This window comes from Anoplophora glabripennis, unplaced genomic scaffold (assembly GCF_000390285.2).
Source record: "Anoplophora glabripennis isolate ALB-LARVAE unplaced genomic scaffold, Agla_2.0 scaffold651, whole genome shotgun sequence".
NCBI classification, from domain to species: domain Eukaryota; kingdom Metazoa; phylum Arthropoda; class Insecta; order Coleoptera; family Cerambycidae; genus Anoplophora; species Anoplophora glabripennis.
In genome coordinates this window covers 146,687-165,748 of record NW_019416811.1, presented here as the reverse complement: position 1 = coordinate 165,748, position 19,062 = coordinate 146,687, and the positions used below count along the sequence as shown (strand labels likewise).

Here is a 19,062-nt window from a genome sequence, read left to right as displayed (position 1 = left end):
GTAAAGTATAGTACGTAATACGTGGTGTAATGCAATTACGCACTCATAGAATTACGCACTCGCCGCTACAGTGAACCAGCTGAAAAAGACGTACTTACCTGGGACGAAATTACAATAAAAAAGTGTGCGACCATCGTAAGTTTTCGAAAGCAATTACATAAATGTACTGAAGCCACAGAAGGTAATTTTGAACATTCGTTGTAAATGTTTTTGTTTTAATTCACTGTTATTGAATTAATATAAGTTATAACTTTTTAGTTGAGTGGATTCATTTGTTTATGCAGTATTGTTACCTGTTGCAATATGTATATCAAAAAATTGACAGAACTTTTTCGGCACCCTATCGTACTTAATTTTCTAAAATTAAAAATTATTTAAACCTAATACATTGTTAGTTTCTATTTGCGACAGGACAGAAATATACTAAAACCAGTTTTAAATTAAAAGCTGCATTCGTTACAATATTTGTATTAGTTGAGGCTATTAGATATCCAAATAAGGTCCAACAGTTACACCGACATAACCATTATAAAGGTATTTGGAGATTAATAGTCTTGTTAACTTAACAAACTGTCCATATTTGGTATTTTAGAATAAATAAAGCGAATTGCGTAGACTCCATTTCACCTATAAATTTCAGTATGTTATTGATTGGATTTTATTCAGATCTACTGTGCTACAGCCTTAAGTCTCCCCACTTCAACAATTTACTGTGAATACGAGGTCTGTTCAGAAAATAACCGAACATTATTTTTTTAAACTGCATTTATATGTTTGATCTTTTGGGTTAAAAAGACACACTAAATTTCGGTTTGTTTCAATTAATAATATTCAAAAGACATTAGTCCACTTAAATTCCGCCATAATTCGGATGTGTTCAATCGCAAACTACAGCAAAGAACGACAGCCCATTTCCACCGACGGCAGCTGAAACTTGTTGNTAAGGCAATGCAAAATTTACCAGAATCATGGGTGAAATAATTAGAAATGGCAAAATTTTCTTCAATTCTGTTAGCTACTTCCCTGATGCTAACACGGAAATGTTAAAAAAACTTGGCCACTATATTCAGGTACAGTAATTTCAAAGTAGTTCTTATTTTTTACTCTTTCTGTTTCTAGAGTAAATCTATTTTATCAACACTCAAGCTGGACAATGCGTCTAATAAGCCATCTGAATCACTGGACTCAAAATCGGACATCTGTAATATTTTAAAAAGTTTATCTAAAATACCGAGTTTTTTTATATTCTATTTTTTATTACCACAAGTAAAAATTTCATATTAATAATACAAGAATTACTATTGTTTTAAAGGGAACTTCCTGTATAAAATGTGACTATTTTTTACTTACATTAAACTAAAATCGTTAACAAAGTAATTATCAAAAACACAAACCTTACATATTAACAAAATCACGTCATAAATTCCTTGAAAACTAGTTTCTTTCTACGAACACCAAATTATTCTCGTAAAGCTAATATTTTTTATTATCTATTTGGTTTAATTACAGTCCGGAATGACATATTTTCATGATTTATATAATTCAAAGTAGCTTAACATTATTTATTTTAAAATTTTTAACACATCACAAAAATGACATGATTGATTTATAATTCAAACTGCCGCTTTTTTATCTCGCCTCTCTACATATGGAACACTAGCGCCCTCTTATTTTTGTAAGATTTTTGTTTACATGGAGTTCGGGCTCCTTGTGTAGTCTCCATGAGTTTAGCAATAATGCATAAACAAATGAAACCACACAACTAAACTACTAATAACTTTTATTAATTCAATAACAGTGAATTAAAACAAAAACATTTGCAACAAATGTTCAAAATTGCATTATTTGGCTTTAATACATTTACGTAATCGCTTTCGAAGTTTTCCAAGGATGGTCGCACACTCTTCTAGTCTAATTTCGTCCCAGGCACACGTCATCGTCGCTTTCAGCTACTCCACTGTCTAGCGTATCATCTTCCTGAATGTTTCGATCCATGGTGGATTCATGCTCTAGCAGGACTGAGGTCCGGCTCATTTGGCCCAGTTAACGGTTGCGGTCTGGCTTTTGGGATAAGGACGTTTACCCGTCGAACTCAACCGATTTCAACCCATTGAATTACTCGGTATGGTCCATCATCCGCTACAGTGAACCAGCTGAAAAAGACGTACTTACCTGGGACGAAATTACAATAGAAGAGTGTGCGACCATCGTTGTAAGTTTTCGAAAGCAATTACATAAATGTACTGAAGCCACAGAAGGTAATTTTGAACATTCGTTGTAAATGTTTTTGTTTTAATTCACTGTTATTGAATTAATATAAGTTATAACTTTTTAGTTGAGTGGATTCATTTGTTTATGCAGTATTGTTACCTGTTGCAATATGTATATCAAAAAATTGACAGAACTTTTTCGGCACCCTATCGTACTAAATTTTCAAAAATTAAAAATTATTTAAACCTAATACATTGTTAGTTTCTATTTGCGACAGGACAAAAATATACTAAAACCAGTTTTAAATTAAAAGCTGCATTCGTTACAATATTTGTATTAGTTGAGGCTATTAGATATCCAAATAAGGTCCAACAGTTACACCGACATAACCATTATAAAGGTATTTGGAGATTAATAGTCTTGTTAACTTAACAAACTGTCCATATTTGGTATTTTAGAATAAATAAAGCGAATTGCGTAGACTCCATTTCACCTAGAAATTTCAGTATGTTATTGATTGGATTTTATTCAGATCTACTGTGCTACAGCCTTAAGTCTCCCCACTTCAACAATTTACTGTGAATACGAGGTCTGTTCAGAAAATAACCGAACATTATTTTTTTAAACTGCATTTATATGTTTGATCTTTTGGGTTAAAAAGACACACTAAATTTCGGTTTGTTTCAATTAATAATATTCAAAAGACATTAGTCCACTTAAATTCCGCCATAATTCGGATGTGTTCAATCGCAAACTACAGCAAAGAACGACAGCCCATTTCCACCGACGGCAGCTGAAACTTGTTGACTCTTGTTACCACTTTTTCTTTGATGTTTGCCGCTTCCAAGGGAAATACTCAACATAGAGCAACTTTTTAGTTTTGTCCCGGCAACAATGGGCAACACAGTGGAACTTACTGCAACATTTTTGTAAACACGCGACAGAAACACAAAATTTGCTCTATGTTGCTTTGGTGCATACGCATCTTTAGAAACTTAATAGAAAATGAATAACTTTTTAAGACTGTTAATCCTTATTTCACATATTTCTTAAATAAATATTAACAAAAATATAACAGTGACTAATAATGTAAAATTAAAAAACAGAAAAAGCTACCAAATTTAGTTCGAAAAAAGCGCACGAGGTAGTTTCTTTTTTCCTATCATTATATCTTTTCTATCATTGTATCTGGCAATCCCACCCAAAATTGGCTACCTATTATTGGCGCATTATATTACATGCTTTTAAATATTTATCACCAGTGCAATACAAATTTATATTTTCTGGATCTCATTTATTAAAATTATTAATTAAAATAATCTGAATTAAATCATTTGAATAAAATAATCAGTTATAATATCACAAGAGCATAGAAAATATTCGATTATACTTCCGAGTCACGAGACGTATTCTGCGAAACACCACGACAGCGTAGCTGGAGTGGTGTTTTAAGGATATACGTCGAGTGAGGAGATTAGTATAATCGATTATTTTCGTTTGCTCGAGTGGTATACGATACGATTACATAATGAATTAACTAACTTTATTGGTTACTAGTTCCATTTTTTTTTGACGTTTATTGACAAATGTTAAAACTATCGTTACCATGACATAGTTCACATTGTTGGAGGAGGCGAAACACCAAAACGGTTATACCACGTCGTCAAGAGTATAATCGCTTATCAATACATAGTAACTACGTAAAATTTGTAATTGCTATTAGCTAAATTTCTAATGAATTATATAATCATAATAATCTGCGTGAATTATACAGGTTTGATAGCGTTGCCAAATTTGACATTTTTCTTTCATAGTTCGATTCCTCTCTCACTTTGCTAAAAAAAGGTATACCGTATATCAGTCGATATCTTGTACTGTTTTTGAAAAAATCGAATTTTGGAAAAAATAAAAAAATCTTGGAAATTGAGATGACAGTCAATAAGTATGTATCATTAGCAATTACTTAGATATTTCTATCACGCGCGCTCGCTATGGAACCTATAGTGTAGGGGGTTAGGTGCACGGAAAGTGCTAGATAGTACAACAGCGTGATGTTATTTTCATAGCGCAACGCTCCAGCGTTGTGATAGAAAATAGTATGTGCAACTCGTTCGGAAAAGTTGCCATAGCGCCACTTGGGCGCTTTCCGCACTCGCTTCGCTCGTGCTTCAACTGCGTCCGCGTGGCGCTATTGGCAACTTTTCCCCACTCGTTACACAATGTACTATTGTCATAAATCATTTTGACATCATTTGTTGATTCAATATCATGGAGAATTTTAGCTATGAAGAATTTGCAGATATTCATCAAATGTATGAAATTGCAGAATGTAATGCTCCTGAAGCTGTTGGGATTTACTCCAACTGCTTTAATAGAATTTACATTTACATATTTGAAGTGACGAAAACCCCCATGCTTCAGACAAAACACTAACAAAAATTTATCATTAATATATGGATGGAAATATCTGAATTGGAAACTACTTAGTGGGACCACATATCATATTATCGCTTTAAATGGAGATAAATACCTACATTTACTGCAAGAACACCTTAACCCGTTATTGGACGACCCTTTAAATATTTGAAATAACATTTGGCTTATGCCCGATGGTGCACCACCCCATTTTAACAGGGCAGTAAGGGCTTTTTTAAATACCACATTTCCCGATCGATGGATCGGTCGTGGTAGTCGTTTTTCGTGGCTGCCTCGATCTCCCGATCTTAATCCTCTCGGTTTTTTTCTTTGGGGCTATCTTAAAAATCTTGTTTATCAAACTCCTATAAATAGTAGGGAAGAAATCGCATAATTACATACGCCGACATCATTAGAAATTATCGCATATTATTTTGAGTACAGCAGGGGTGTTTGAGCAATTTTAGAAAATGCGTTGAAATTCAAAGTGCACATATTGAACATCTTACTTAACAGTTCTCTTTTTTCTTTTAATTCTATAGAAACCAAGAGTTTTACAAACATGTTAAGTATCACATTTTTGATACAGTAAAGTATGTTGTTAACAAAATTCGATTTTCTCAGAAATGGTGCAAGATATCGAGTGATATACGGTATACCTTTTTTTTAGCAAAGTGAGAGAGGAATCGAACTATGAAAGAAAAATGTATAATCCAGGCATATTGAATATCAGTTTAAACTTGGAAATGAACATTACCATGAGTTACTTTAATTGCCCAAATTTCATTGTTGTCATGGTAACCACATAGAAGTTGGAATTTATTTTTGAAACTTCTTTCTTGAAGGCCAATAACTCCACAACGAAGCTCGATAGGAAAAAATTTTTTATGACGTACCACAGCAATTTTGAGCTCCCCTGTATACTCATTCATTTTTGACATGAGCTTTCCGGACATCCTGTATATAAAAGTATTTAATAATGTTTAATGGCAAGTTAGTAGTAGACTATTAACGAAACTTTCTGCACTAAAGGTATTCTTGATGTAGGTATAGTTAATAATAGAAATACTACAAACTTACCCGATGTTTTTAATTCATCTGTTATTTAGGCTATTTCGGTACTTTTTTCTCTAAACATTTAAAAACTGTATAAATAATTCATTACTTGTTAAACTTGCTTTTTACACATTTTTTTTTATTCCAGGCTTCTGGTGGGGGCACCACTTGGCCAGAACCTGCAACCTGGATCGAATCATTCCGGGGCCCTTTTCAAATGCCCAGTATCAAATTATGACGATGACTGTGAACAAGTCGAAACTGACGGAAAAAGAGGTATACATATATTTTGAACAAAAGTGTCTACATATATTATTACATAAATATATTAGTTCAGTGTTGTAAAAACACTTATTAGTTTAGTTTTAGACTTGTGACAGTTTTGCAGCGTTGTACTTGTATCTATTTTTTACCGATGGTACTGACATTGTAGTTGTTTCATTTTCCTTAATTGTGTAATTAACGTTTTTATTAGACAAATTTTAATAAACATTGCCGTTTTTAATGATTGTAGTGCCATCGATCAAGCTAAGGAGGCTTTTGTTTGTTAAATTTTTCTCATCTAGCATTTTATAGTATCTTGTACATTCTCCATATACATTTTTTTAGAGGTATATGGCATATTTTAAAGCCTCCGTTTTTTGGGGCTGTAATAATTAATGTTTTTGTTTTTTGGGGTGCAATTCCAGATGCCAGCGGGAAGTATATATGTAAGTGGTGGTCTCGAACCAATCAGTGGTATCGAATTGATACCTATTTGGTAATGGCATGAGTATTTAGCTAATTGATGCATGTACACTTTTTGCATGTTTTGGGATTTAAGGGTTTTTTGTATGCTTTTTGCTTGCAGCTTTTTAGTGCTTCGTAAGTAATAAGGTAATAATTTCTTTAAAATCGAATTATTATTACATTTTCACGATCATAAAAAAATAGTTAAAAATATATTAACTACAGGTTTGGATGGGTAGTAGAAAATTAATTTTTTATAACAATTCATTCACTAATATCTTGCTTTATACGGATCACTTTTAACTTTAGGCTGTAATTTGAAGTTTTTATAAAATTAAAGGAACTAATTTTCAGTTATTATTAGCCAGTCGAGATTGAATGGTTATTTCAGTGATATACAGCAGTCGTTTATTGCCGAAAAAAAAACAAATTTATTTATTTCAAATGAAAATGAATAAAAATTTAATTTTTATTTTATTTTAGCTATGTCATTTAGGTTTATGTTTATGTTTACTGAAGTTAAACTGAAAATGGTAGTAATTTTAAATAAAATTTATGAAACCTTATACAAAGTGTTCGTAAACAAATAGGTCATCCGTCATACCTCAAGAGTAACTTCCGTGGATACAAGTAAACCGACATAATCACGTTACTTTAATATAATTTTACTTAAAAAGCATTCAAACAAAATTATCTTTTTTAAAGTAATTCAATCACAATTTAAATTATTAGTTATTCCAATGAAATTTCATACTGAGGTATTTTTGAAGTAGCTGGACATGGATCTTAACATAGGTACATCTTATTTGATAAACGTTTATTATACATGAATACTATTTACATAAAGTACTAAGTCAATTAGTTCAAAAAGTTTTCATAAAATCTGAACATATGAAATTACAGACATTCCATATCAAATATGTAGTTGTAATTTATAATAATAATCAATAATAAAAAGAAAACCACCTCAGTTGCTAATTTTGGGAAATAAAATGTTTTCCAAACATAGCGAAATTCGAGCTGGGGCAAGCGACAATAAGATTAACTAAAGTACAGACTAGCCAGTCGAGATACCAATACAGGTCTAATCAATCCCAGACTACGGAGAGACCAAGGAAAAGATCCCTGCAGGACCACTGTGGAGCCAGTATGCCACGCGATCGAACGTCAGCTCTATTCATTAACCAGGATGGATATCTAACCAGTACTTACTCAGTATAAATATTGTTAATCAATATAGTCATAATACCATTAACACTGAAATGATGTATGAATGGCATGGTGCCGTTTTCAAATTATCTACACTTCTGCAAAAATGCTCTTATAGATTTGGTGTGGATAAGAAATATACAATTGTATATCTAATACAAGGAGTTCAAAATTGCGTCAACTTGGGCAACTTAAAATCTTCCTTATTTTAGTTGAACCACCCTGAACTGTTCTACCGTTCGAATCCCTTGTTTTATTACTTTTTGATATGTTCTTAGGTACTTTCCCTATGACTTACTGTTCTAGAGATAGGTAGGTATATCTTGCTTTCCACAAAAACAAAATTTCCTGAATAAAAATTTTCAGACTGCGGTTCCTGGAATACCGCTAGCACGTGTACTACGGGAATGATGGGAATTTCGGAAAATTTTTTGAAATTAATTGAATCGGCTGTTTACCTTTACAGTAAACTAATAAAAATATGCAACTTTAAAAATATAGATAAGTACTTTAAAGATGTAAAAAGTACAAAGTGAATTCGAGAAAACTAAGTATAAAAATGAATAGATAAAAATTGAATTAGGTACGTATATTAACTGAATCACTTAATAATTTTGTTTGCGAAATAATAACAGCGCGCTACACAGAAAATTAGGCTAGGTCCCTGATCCGAATTCAGTCAGTCACATTCAAAAAAAAGTATCGGAAAAAGATTAAATTAAAATTTTAAATTAAATGAAAATTGTTAATCAATCAAAAAATCTATATGATGTTGCCTGAGTTATGTTATTGTGAATCTCTACGTACTTCGGTCAGTTAAAAAAAAGTGGCTTCTCGGAAAACGGTGACTGCAGCTTGTAAATTGGCCTTCTATATTGACATTTTCTTCATCCTCTTCTTTTCGGCTTTATCTGAAACTCAATATGGTCTCTATACCAATGTACCTAACCATCGCGCCCGTTATCACGCGTTACAATAAGCACTCTTGCAACTCGCTGCAAGTGGTTCGCTCTCCCTGGAATCTGGAGTCTGCAATTCTAGGGATAGTAGCTTAAAAAGCTACAGCACTTATGCCCCATTGGGCCCCTTATACTTCCTCTCATTAGAAGATCAATCCACCTGAACCGTTTACAGAGAAAAAGGTGGTAACGTTGCTCAGGGGGATCTCTCTAATATAGGCCATAGAAGGCCAACGCTCTCCCAACATGGATTCTCTTTTGCCAAGGCGGCAGTGAATTCGCATAGCACTTATAATACTGTCTCGTCTTCTTGTTCACAACCCTTTCACACTTTCTCATGTTATAAAGATGCTTCCTTAGCCAACAGTGTCCAGTTTGAATACCTAGATTTGACCTAGACATGGCCAGGTACTTTTTGGCTGTATCCTTGCTAAGGTATTCTAAGAACTCCTTAGCAAAATGACAGCTATTTGTTTCATCCCACTGTTTCATAAATTCTTTGTGGGTGTTTCCCTTGATAATTTCATCGAGCGCTGACAGTGGAAGCACACTGGAGGCACCGGATCCAAAAATATTGAATCCCGATGCACTCCTGAGTAGCTTGTCAGCTTCTTTATTACCAGCGCTTGTGTCCCTTAACCCAGCATATAGATATGCTGTTGGAAGCTGAGGCCACGACCAGTGCTTGGTGGCATTCCCATACTGACCTAGTCATTATGATTACGTAAGATCAATAGTGCTTGGCTACTATCTGTGTATATTCTAATGATTTTACCCGCAGGTATGCCTACGGGCGATTTCTTTAGAGGCTGTGGTTATACCTGCTAATTCCGTTTGTACTACGGTAGCATGCTTATCCATTGCCCACTGATATCGGATATGCAAGGATCTAGAATATATTCCACATCCTGCCCCGTCCTTTCGCTCTACCTCGAAAGAAACTCATGTATATTCTTCACATAATAACCCATCTATCCTAAAATAAATTTTTTCAAAATTACGGATTTACAACAGAACTATAAGGTCAATTTCTCAGCTTCGTGGTTATACGTACATCTTGTAGTTACGGCATTGTTGGGTTATGAAAGCCTGCCAACACACATGAGATTCATGTTTTCACAAAATTACATGGTTCTACACTCTCGCACATTCCGGGTTATGAAATTACGGGATTATAAAGCTCCGGGGTTATGAAGTTTTGGTGCAATAAGATCATGAATTGTAATATTTTTTCTATTACTCATGACGGATAAGTCCTATCTTTTCGCATATTTTTTAGGTCGGTAACTAGCTGTTTGCCCACTCTATTTGCGTGCGGTAATCTTACTTGTCGCACGCGAATTGCCAATAAAACACGCAAAATTTAAATACCTACACACTCGAAAATATTATCTTTAAAAAGTGACATTTAAATGACAGTTATTGATCACTTAAATTGAATAAAAATATGTGGACCCCACCGGGGCTTCGCCCCTGGACTCTTTCATTGCATTCGTAATAAAAAATAGTATGTGCAATTCGTGCGGTTGTCTCTTGCCCACTTGAGCGGATAAGCGCACTCACTTCGTTCTTGCGCTCAACTCCGCTCTCGTGGGCAATAGACAACTTACCGCACTTATTGTACAATATACTATTGTAACCACCGACTGTCAAGTCGGTTTGAAATCTCGAAAACCGCTTTTCAGAGGAGTGTCTTGATGTTAGGTTAGGTTACGGTCCAGCTCACTTCCTTCTTTGTGGCATTGTGTAATTTGCTTTTTTAATAAGATTCAAAGAATAATCCGTTGGAACTAAAACAGTGTAATCAAAAATTCATATAAAATTTTAATAAACAAAACCTTTGAAATGCATAGTTCTCGTATTATTCTGCTTAAGAGTTTACGTTATCTTTGTCACAGTTTTTTTATTGCTTCAACCATTCCTCCGCTTACATTTAATTACATCTTCTGTTGTAATTATATGCTAATGCGAACATTATTAAGCTTGTTTTAATGTTGCCGCACTAGGTGAATTAAGCCGTGGTCGGCTAAATCAAAGCACACCCTCGCTGCGGAAACAGCGTGATCTAGCCGATGTGATTAAACTGTGTTATCTGCGTTTTCCCTTTTTTTCCAAACACTAATTTAGGTTGAAATGTATACTATAGACACAGTTCCCTGTTATCTCGGTTTTTACAAATATACAAAATAATCCTTAATTCTATTTTTTAACGAAATTTATCTAGGTACTTGGAAAAAAAAATAAAAAAGAATATCGTGGGAGTTTGAATAGATTTCAGAAATAAAATAACACATTTATTTGTTCAACTTCCGGTTTTACTGAACACTATTTTTTTATAGTACTTATTCTGCCGCTCGCTGTTATTTCTCAACAGTGGTAATACTTTTTGCCCAAGTTGTCGCTATAATTTTTTCATTTTCTAATGACATTGACATGATGCAGGATGTTCAGTGAGATTTTTTTAATGAAAATCGTATGTTTTTTCCATATTTGCACAGACGATAAAAATTTTAGCTGAAAATGTGTTGTTTATTTACAAAAATAGCTGATGACGGTTTGTTGTAAATAATTTTTTTATTGGCCGATGCACATTTAAAATTTACCATATAATATTATAAATACTTCATAAGTGGGTAGCCAAGTCTATTTTTTAATAAATTTAAACCATATGCGCCATACAAACATTTGTCTTGTTTTCAACAAGTGGCTAGTTACAAAATTATCCAGATTCATAATAAAACCCATATGATTTGAGAATAAATATAAATCTTAGTTTCAAACTCAATCATCCACCTACCGTATTTCCCTCGCAGAAATCACAAGGCTTATTAACAAATACAACCTATCTGAAACTTGCATATTTTTCTAACAACTCAAGTCAAATTTAGTTTGTATTTACCAATTTCTACAGTTGTTTCGTTTATTTAAGTGAAAAATGAACCAAATCTTCTTTTCTTTAGTAATAGAATAAAATTATTATTAAGCTATATTTATGGATCATTTGGATGATCATCGCGAATGAATCATCTTACGTAAATGAAATGAGTACATGTAAACAGAAGTGATCGTCTGGGGTAAATGATCAATGAAAATGGAACCTGTTCTACTTTTTGTACATTCGCGTATATCACTTTCAATAGAATAGTACAACGAATTTTCAATGACTTCACACACCTTTATAAGAGAAATTATATATAAATTGGAGTTTGACATTTGCGTGCAAAGTCAGTAGCGTTTCGAGCCAAAAGTCTTACACTAAAACAGACAAATAAAAATATATACCAATATTTCTCTGACATGTCCTTTTTAGAACAAATTTGACAGTTTTAATTTTATTATATTTTATCTGACACCATTACCATGTGATAGATATTTATTAATATTGTCGCTTAATAAATAAGATCTTTTAAATAAGTGAAGTGATACATGTTTTTTATTTGTCTTGTTTTTGGTTCGTCCAAAATAGTGTTATAAAAATAACCCTAATTATAAAATTAATGTAAACAATTTTCGTTTGTTTTCTTTCATTTGCAGTGACAGAAATAGCACTGAAAACTTAATAAGTACCTACTTACTAATTTATCATTACTTTCACATATTATGATAAAATTAATTTATATTTACATATCGTTTTATACAAAAAAAAAATACAAATGGAAATGTTTCGTTTTTCATGATTTTTCTGTTTTCCTAAACTTGTAATAGGTACGTAACAAAATTATTGTTAGTCATCCGTTATCACCTACAGTACATTATCACCAACAGTTAGTTGGTTTTTATGATTTTGAAGGTCTTCGGAATTAAAATCAGTGTGAAATATACTATTATTTATATCTGAATTCTAAATATTTGCAAACCAAATACATTGTGAAACTTAATAATATAAAAGATCAGGAATTGAAATATTTTATGCTCCATTTTATATTAATTCAGTGATCATATAATCAAACATTTCACTAGATTTTCACATTATGATATAACATAATATATGGGTCAATAAACGATATTACTGCATGTGGGTTTAAAATATCTAATATCTAATTACTGAATAACATACAATAATAAATCTAATATTTATACATTACTATTAATATTATATAATTATTCACACATATACCTATAACTATCTACTTTTAAAAAATTCTCTGCCCATTCAAATATTAATATCTTAATAAACAGCTAAAGTTGCTAAAATATTTTTAATTCTCTACAAAAGCATTAAATTAAATAGACAGGGACAATGCAGTGGAGCGGTGACATTGTGCTATAAAATTATAAATATTTTATCCCGTATAGGTACATCAAAATAAAATTTCACTGCATTAACCCTCTAGCAAATTAATGCTGTAGTATTTTGTTTTTTCAGCTTCTTGTAGTCCATTAATGAAAATAACAAAAAAAATTAACATAAACAAATTATTTACCTTATATATTGAGACCACGAAACTGTTTCATTGAATGTGTTTTAAAATTTCGCATTGTTTTTATATAATATTTAAAAGGCTTATGTACAGCGTAAGATGTAAAAATATACTCAGGCATACATTTTTCTTTTTTGTAAATAGTGCATTTTGTATATAAATTTGCAGCTGAGCATTGTCGAAAAAGAGGATGTTTTGTTTAAATTTAAATATGAATTATATAAACAGGGTGTCTCACTTTTGAAAAATAAAACTTTAAGGGCGGAAAAAACTGTAGCAAAAATATGTAATCCTATAATACATTTTAAATATTTTCCATATATTAAGGTATGTTTTAGTTGAAATATACAGGCTGTTACAAATTCGCCTTTCACTACAGGAATCTCGGAAACGGTAAGAGATACGAAGTAGCTTAAATGGGGGCAAAGTTGCATTATCAGGGGACCAACACTATACCTCTATAAAATCAAGGCTAACATGATCAGTTTTCGAAATATTAAAAAAAAACTAAAATTTTGGAAATCCGTTTTTGTTTCATTTCAGCCTTGTTTGGGGTGATATTGAAAAAAGAAGAACACTGTCTCATGGCAACTTTTGCCCTCTGTCGAGTAACATAATCAAATTTTATATGTAACGTTTCGTCTCTCCAGGACCATCATCAACTTCATTTTTTTAAATACGACCCTGGAAATTTTATTACATTTTTTGCAAGCCTTCATGACCACCAATACAGCCTGAACCAGATTCAGACGTTTTGTTTCAAAAAATTCATCTCCAATGTATTCGTTCCAATTTTATCTAATTTTTTTTTAGGTTTCGATGTTTTAATCCCATGCCCATAGTTATTTCTAGGTTTCTCAAAATTCAAACAAATCTGACATGTTGTTGCACAGTTGCGGTTACAGGTATAATAAATTCCGATCATGTTATGCTTATCTTCATTTTCATTTGCCAAAACGGAAACGTTTTTGAAATTTACTGTAATTTTTTAAAGTATAATATTCATTTGGAGTTTTGGTTGTTCATATGCGTTTTTAAGAATTAATTTGTCATAATGAAATTAAAATTATAATAATGTTTTAATTTTGACGCAACAACTTATCGACTTATGTATGACCAGGTGATGGAGATTAAAACTCTTATAATATTTTATTGTAACGTGTGATGGTAGTAGTTTAAATAACTAGGTGGATGCCACAGGGTCTAACGACACTTAGAGTGTACGATAATTCAATAAACATAGAAATCTAAATAAAAAAATTAGATAAAGGAACGAATACATTGAAGATAAATTTTTCGAGACAAAACGTCTGAATCTGGTTCGGGCTGAGGGAGTACAGTATTGGGGGCCATGAAGGCTTGCCCTGGGTCGTATTTAAAAAAATGAAGATGATGATGGTCCTGGAGAGACGAAACGTTACATATAAAAATTGATTATGCCATTCGATAGAGGGCAAAAAGTTGCCATGTGAAATCGTTCTTCTTTTTTTTCAATATCGTCTCAAACAAGGCTGAAATGAAACAAAAACGGATTTCCAAAATTTTGTTTGTTTTCAAATATTTCGAAAACTAATCATGTTAGCCTCGATTCTTTAAAGGATAATGTTGGTCCCCTGATTATGCAACTTTACCCCAATTTAAGCTAGTTCGTATCTCTTACCGTTTCCGAAAGCCCTGTAGTGAGAAGCGAATTTGTAACAGCCTGTAATCCTGTAATATACATAACTCTAAAAATGTATTTCAAAGTAAATTATACTCAGTTACATTTTTGACATCAGTTAATTAATCCATGTTATTAAATGTCAGTTGCAAATTCCACGTGTCCCATTTTAATAGGTACGCTTGAATATGTCATCCCTGCGATCCAAAAAAGGCCTAAATAATAGTTGTTCAGATCATTGGGGGAAAGCGGTTGCTGACCTTGAAATCGACCTTAACCGTGACCTTGAACGTCAATTGAAGATCAACTTCATATTTTTAAATGAGACTCTTTTTTGCTCTGGAAATGGATTCGACAGAAAATTTTACATGCGAATGTGATCTCAACTTTGACCTTGCAGTCAAGGTCACAGCGAGTTCAAATAATTCGTAACCCCTGCAGCAACCTCGGAATAAGATATTTGCCCACAAAGTCGATGGGATTTTCATCAAGGTACTCAATCATGACCTTGGACTTGTCCTTAGCCTTGGCCTTCTAGGTCATTTGAAGGTCTCTACAAATATTTTTAAGGATGTTCGGGACCAATGATCGGTGATCTTGGATTTAATCTTGAAAGTCATTTAAAGGTTGAATTAAAAGTTAATCAAATCAATTAATACTATTGAAATGATCTCAGGGTAAATAATAGCTTGAGATTTTTAATGTTTTTTTCAGTTTTTCACTGTCGGCATAAGCGTGACTCGATGTACTACGCGAGGAGGTTGCATGATCGGAATTTATACATCATATAGGTCTGAAAATGACATTCAAGGTTAAATACAAGATCACCGATCTACGATCCCGAACATCCTAACATTTGTCATCAAGGTCAATTTTTGTAGTCGACCTTCAAATAACCTTGCAGATAGAGGTCAAGATCAAATCAGTCATGATTAAGTAATTCGATAGAAATCCCTTCCACTCTGGGGGCAAACATCATATTCCGAGGTTACATCAGTTGTGATACATGATTTCAAATCCCTGTGACCTTGACCGTAAGGTCAAAGATGAAATCACATTCGAATGTAAAATTTTCTGCCGAATCCATTCCAAAGGTAAAAGTAGAGGGTCCCATTTAAAATGATGAAGGTGACCGTTGAGTGACCTTCAAGGTCACGGTTAAGGTCAAATACAAGGTGAGCAATCGCTTTCCCCCAATAAACTGAACAACTTTCATTTGGTAATTTTTGGATCGGAGGCTTCACAGACGAGATATTCACGTGTACCGATTAATATGCGACACGTGGTACAGAATGTTTCAAGATTAATTTCTAAATTTCAGTTTGGGTGACAAAAATTACATTCTCTGAAATTTCTAATGAAATGTCCTAATAAAGTTCAAAATTCATTGAATTCGAATGCAAGTTCGTTAACTAATGGCGGAAACACCGGTTAAGAGTTCAAGGTCATTGGGTATTTTGGAAATTTGTTCACTGTTTTATTTCCTAGTACTATTTCTTATTTTCATTTTATTCAAAAAAAGCGGACCATTTTTAATGCGTACTACTTTTTTACTTACATTACGATGTATTAATGTGAAGTCCGAAAAAATCTTTAGTGCAGAAATTTTGCATATTGTTAGAGCACAATTTCCAGTGGAATGCATAGTTCTAAAGTTATTTAAGGTTTACAAAGAGCTTCGAAACAGTACGGTAAGTTAAAAAAAAATTACTAAAGACGCTCCGTTTTAGAAATATCCAAAAAACTCAGAGGCGTTCATTTTCTGAGGTCTTAGTGATAATAATTCCCGGTATCTCCACCACTGGAAATAGCGAGTTTTTACCTATAAGTTTTGTTGTCGTATATAAAACGTTTCTAGAAAAATATTTTTTTAAATATCACTGCATTATAAAACAAAACGTTCCTTTGTAGACCTTTTTCTCATTTTGACATTCCGAATTAAAATTTCAAGTTTATCAATTAATTTTAAACAGTCTGTACAGAATAGTTTTCAGATAAAAAGTGAATTTTAAATTGTTCATTTTAAAATTTTGCAAGATAGATTGTAAATATATTAAACTAATAAAACTGAACAGAAAATGTAACAGCATATTTTTAAGTATCTGGAAAAGAAAAAATTGAGATATTTATTTATCTATGTTAGAGGTATATAAAGTTTCTCTAATATTCTTAATTGCTTATTAAAAGTGAGACACCTCGTATTTATTATTAATTTCATATTTATAAAATTTTTAAACATATACCTATAATTTCTATTTTAAAAATGAGTCAGGATTTTTTAAATAATTGCAAAAGGTTCCTAATATATAAATTACATTATTCTAGTTCATATTATAGGTAAAGTATTGAAAATTAGTAAAATATTGCAAAAATTGTAACACATTGTACTTTTAGGGTATAAAGAACAGAATTCTGATTCAACTGTTCTCATGTGTGACCACATAACTTATAAATGTTTTATTGGCTTAGAGAGAGGCTAATTTTTTCAGTATCATTTATGTTATATTTCATTCAAATGCCAATAGCATCAGAATATACGATATCAAAAAACATACATTCTCTTTTGATCTGTATTTATGTAGATTATTTTGCAGTCATATTTATTTACTAATATTATATGATAGATTATTGTTTACAGAATCAAAATCCAACACTACAATTGCGCTCAGTTTTTATTTAAATAAGATATAGGATTGTTGAAAGATATTTGTAAGCACGTAACTACAGAGCCTTAAATGTTTACAAGCTACGTGACCACCGAGCTTAGGCAACCAACATTACAGGGTAACAAAAATTCCCTAAATCTTGGCATGACAATATTAATGATTCGTTTACAATAAACAATGTCAAACCGTTACGTCTACGCTCGAGATGATACGGTCGCTGATTGATTGAATAGAATCTCGTGAAAAATCACACCAATCACAGCCGGTGAAACAGAATGTTGTGTTTTAATATAATCTTGATCTTACTATTTTAATAATTTTTAATTAACGTGAAGAATAAAATTACTGTTCCAAGCAAAATTACTGGTTACATAGTTTGTGATCATTTATCAAGCTCTGTATTTAAAATGATGTACGGTATAGCAATTTTTAAATTCTACACAACATTTTGATTTCAGTTATGTGATTTACAGACTTAAAATTTTATATTTTAAAAAATATACACTACGTTCACGGTTATAATGGACAAGAGGGAAAACGTTTCTATTTTTAGATTTAGGGAAATAATAGCTTGTTTTTCAAATAATATTACCATAGGGTATTTTACGTTTATATATATATATATAGAAAATATTCAAGACAAAAAAAAATAATATAGTAAACTGCTCCATTTTTATCGATATGAAAAAATGACATTAAGGAAAGATGTTTAGAATTTAAATTTGTCAGAATTTCATTTTGTAGATAAGTTGGCCTTTTATGATTGGATAAAATGAAATGAACGAATGGTGAAAACAGCGTGTTTAATTCTTTCAAGATTATATTGTATGAAAATATTTTATTTTTGTTGATTTTTTATGATCTCCAAAGATATTTCTTAAACAAATTTTTTTATTGCATAAAGCTCCTACTTATCCATCCATTCAATCGATATTTTCTTTAAAAAATGTTTGAATTTATGATTTATTGAATGAATTTGAAACTTGATTTTTTATAATAATTTAAAATTCTGTTACGTTTCACAGCTGAATGACAAATTAGAGATAATTGTTGCTGCAACATAAGGTTACCTAACTTTTTATTTTAAAGCCTATTTTACTTTTATCAATTTTTCATGCAATAAATTATACAAAAATTTGTCACAATTCGCTATATTTGTAGTACCATTTTAGATGTGACAATAGATTTTAATTTTCAGATTAAAAATCAATCAAAATGAAATAATAGTACGTTAGGGTAGCTTATAAACTCAATAGTATTACTATAAATTTATTATTATAAATTATTAATAGAATAAAAACTTAATTAAGGTTTAATTTAAGTCAAGAAAACTTTGATGCATTGTCAGTATTATAGAAAAAATGATGCACTGAAGAAACTTATTTGTGACACTATCATGCGACAGATTGCCAATATTATGTCACGAAAAAGAATGTTATAATTTTTATTGTTAAAAGAATGGCCAAATTATATCAAAAAGGCATAGGCGGATACAGGAGCCAAGGGGGCCCGTAAATCTTTTGCGCCTAGTGCCCGAAATTAGCTTAAACCGGCACTGTCTGGTACCATTTTCAATTTATTTTTCTTTCCGCAGCCCTCTGTTTATGCAAATTTTCTATGATATAATTTTAAAAACAAGTACTTTATCTAAGAATAAGTTTATAAAATAATATATATATATATTTCCCTTTTGTCCCCTCTACCACAAATATATTTCTGTAAAATTATTTTGATAA

At 31.8% G+C, this 19,062-nt stretch overlaps 1 protein-coding gene across 1 annotated transcript in view; it reads left to right on the top strand.

Annotated features, from left to right (window-relative positions):
- Positions 1 to 5,605: 5,605 nt before the first annotated feature.
- Positions 5,606 to 19,062, top strand: part of LOC108910887 (integrin alpha-PS1) — a 57,819-nt gene continuing 44,362 nt past the window's right edge. Inside the window, exons 1-3 of the mRNA XM_023455500.1 lie at positions 5,606 to 5,619; positions 5,831 to 5,958; positions 6,372 to 6,392. Of these exons, the coding sequence (XP_023311268.1) occupies positions 5,606 to 5,619; positions 5,831 to 5,958; positions 6,372 to 6,392 (163 nt within the window). The remainder of the gene's footprint in view (positions 5,620 to 5,830; positions 5,959 to 6,371; positions 6,393 to 19,062) is intronic.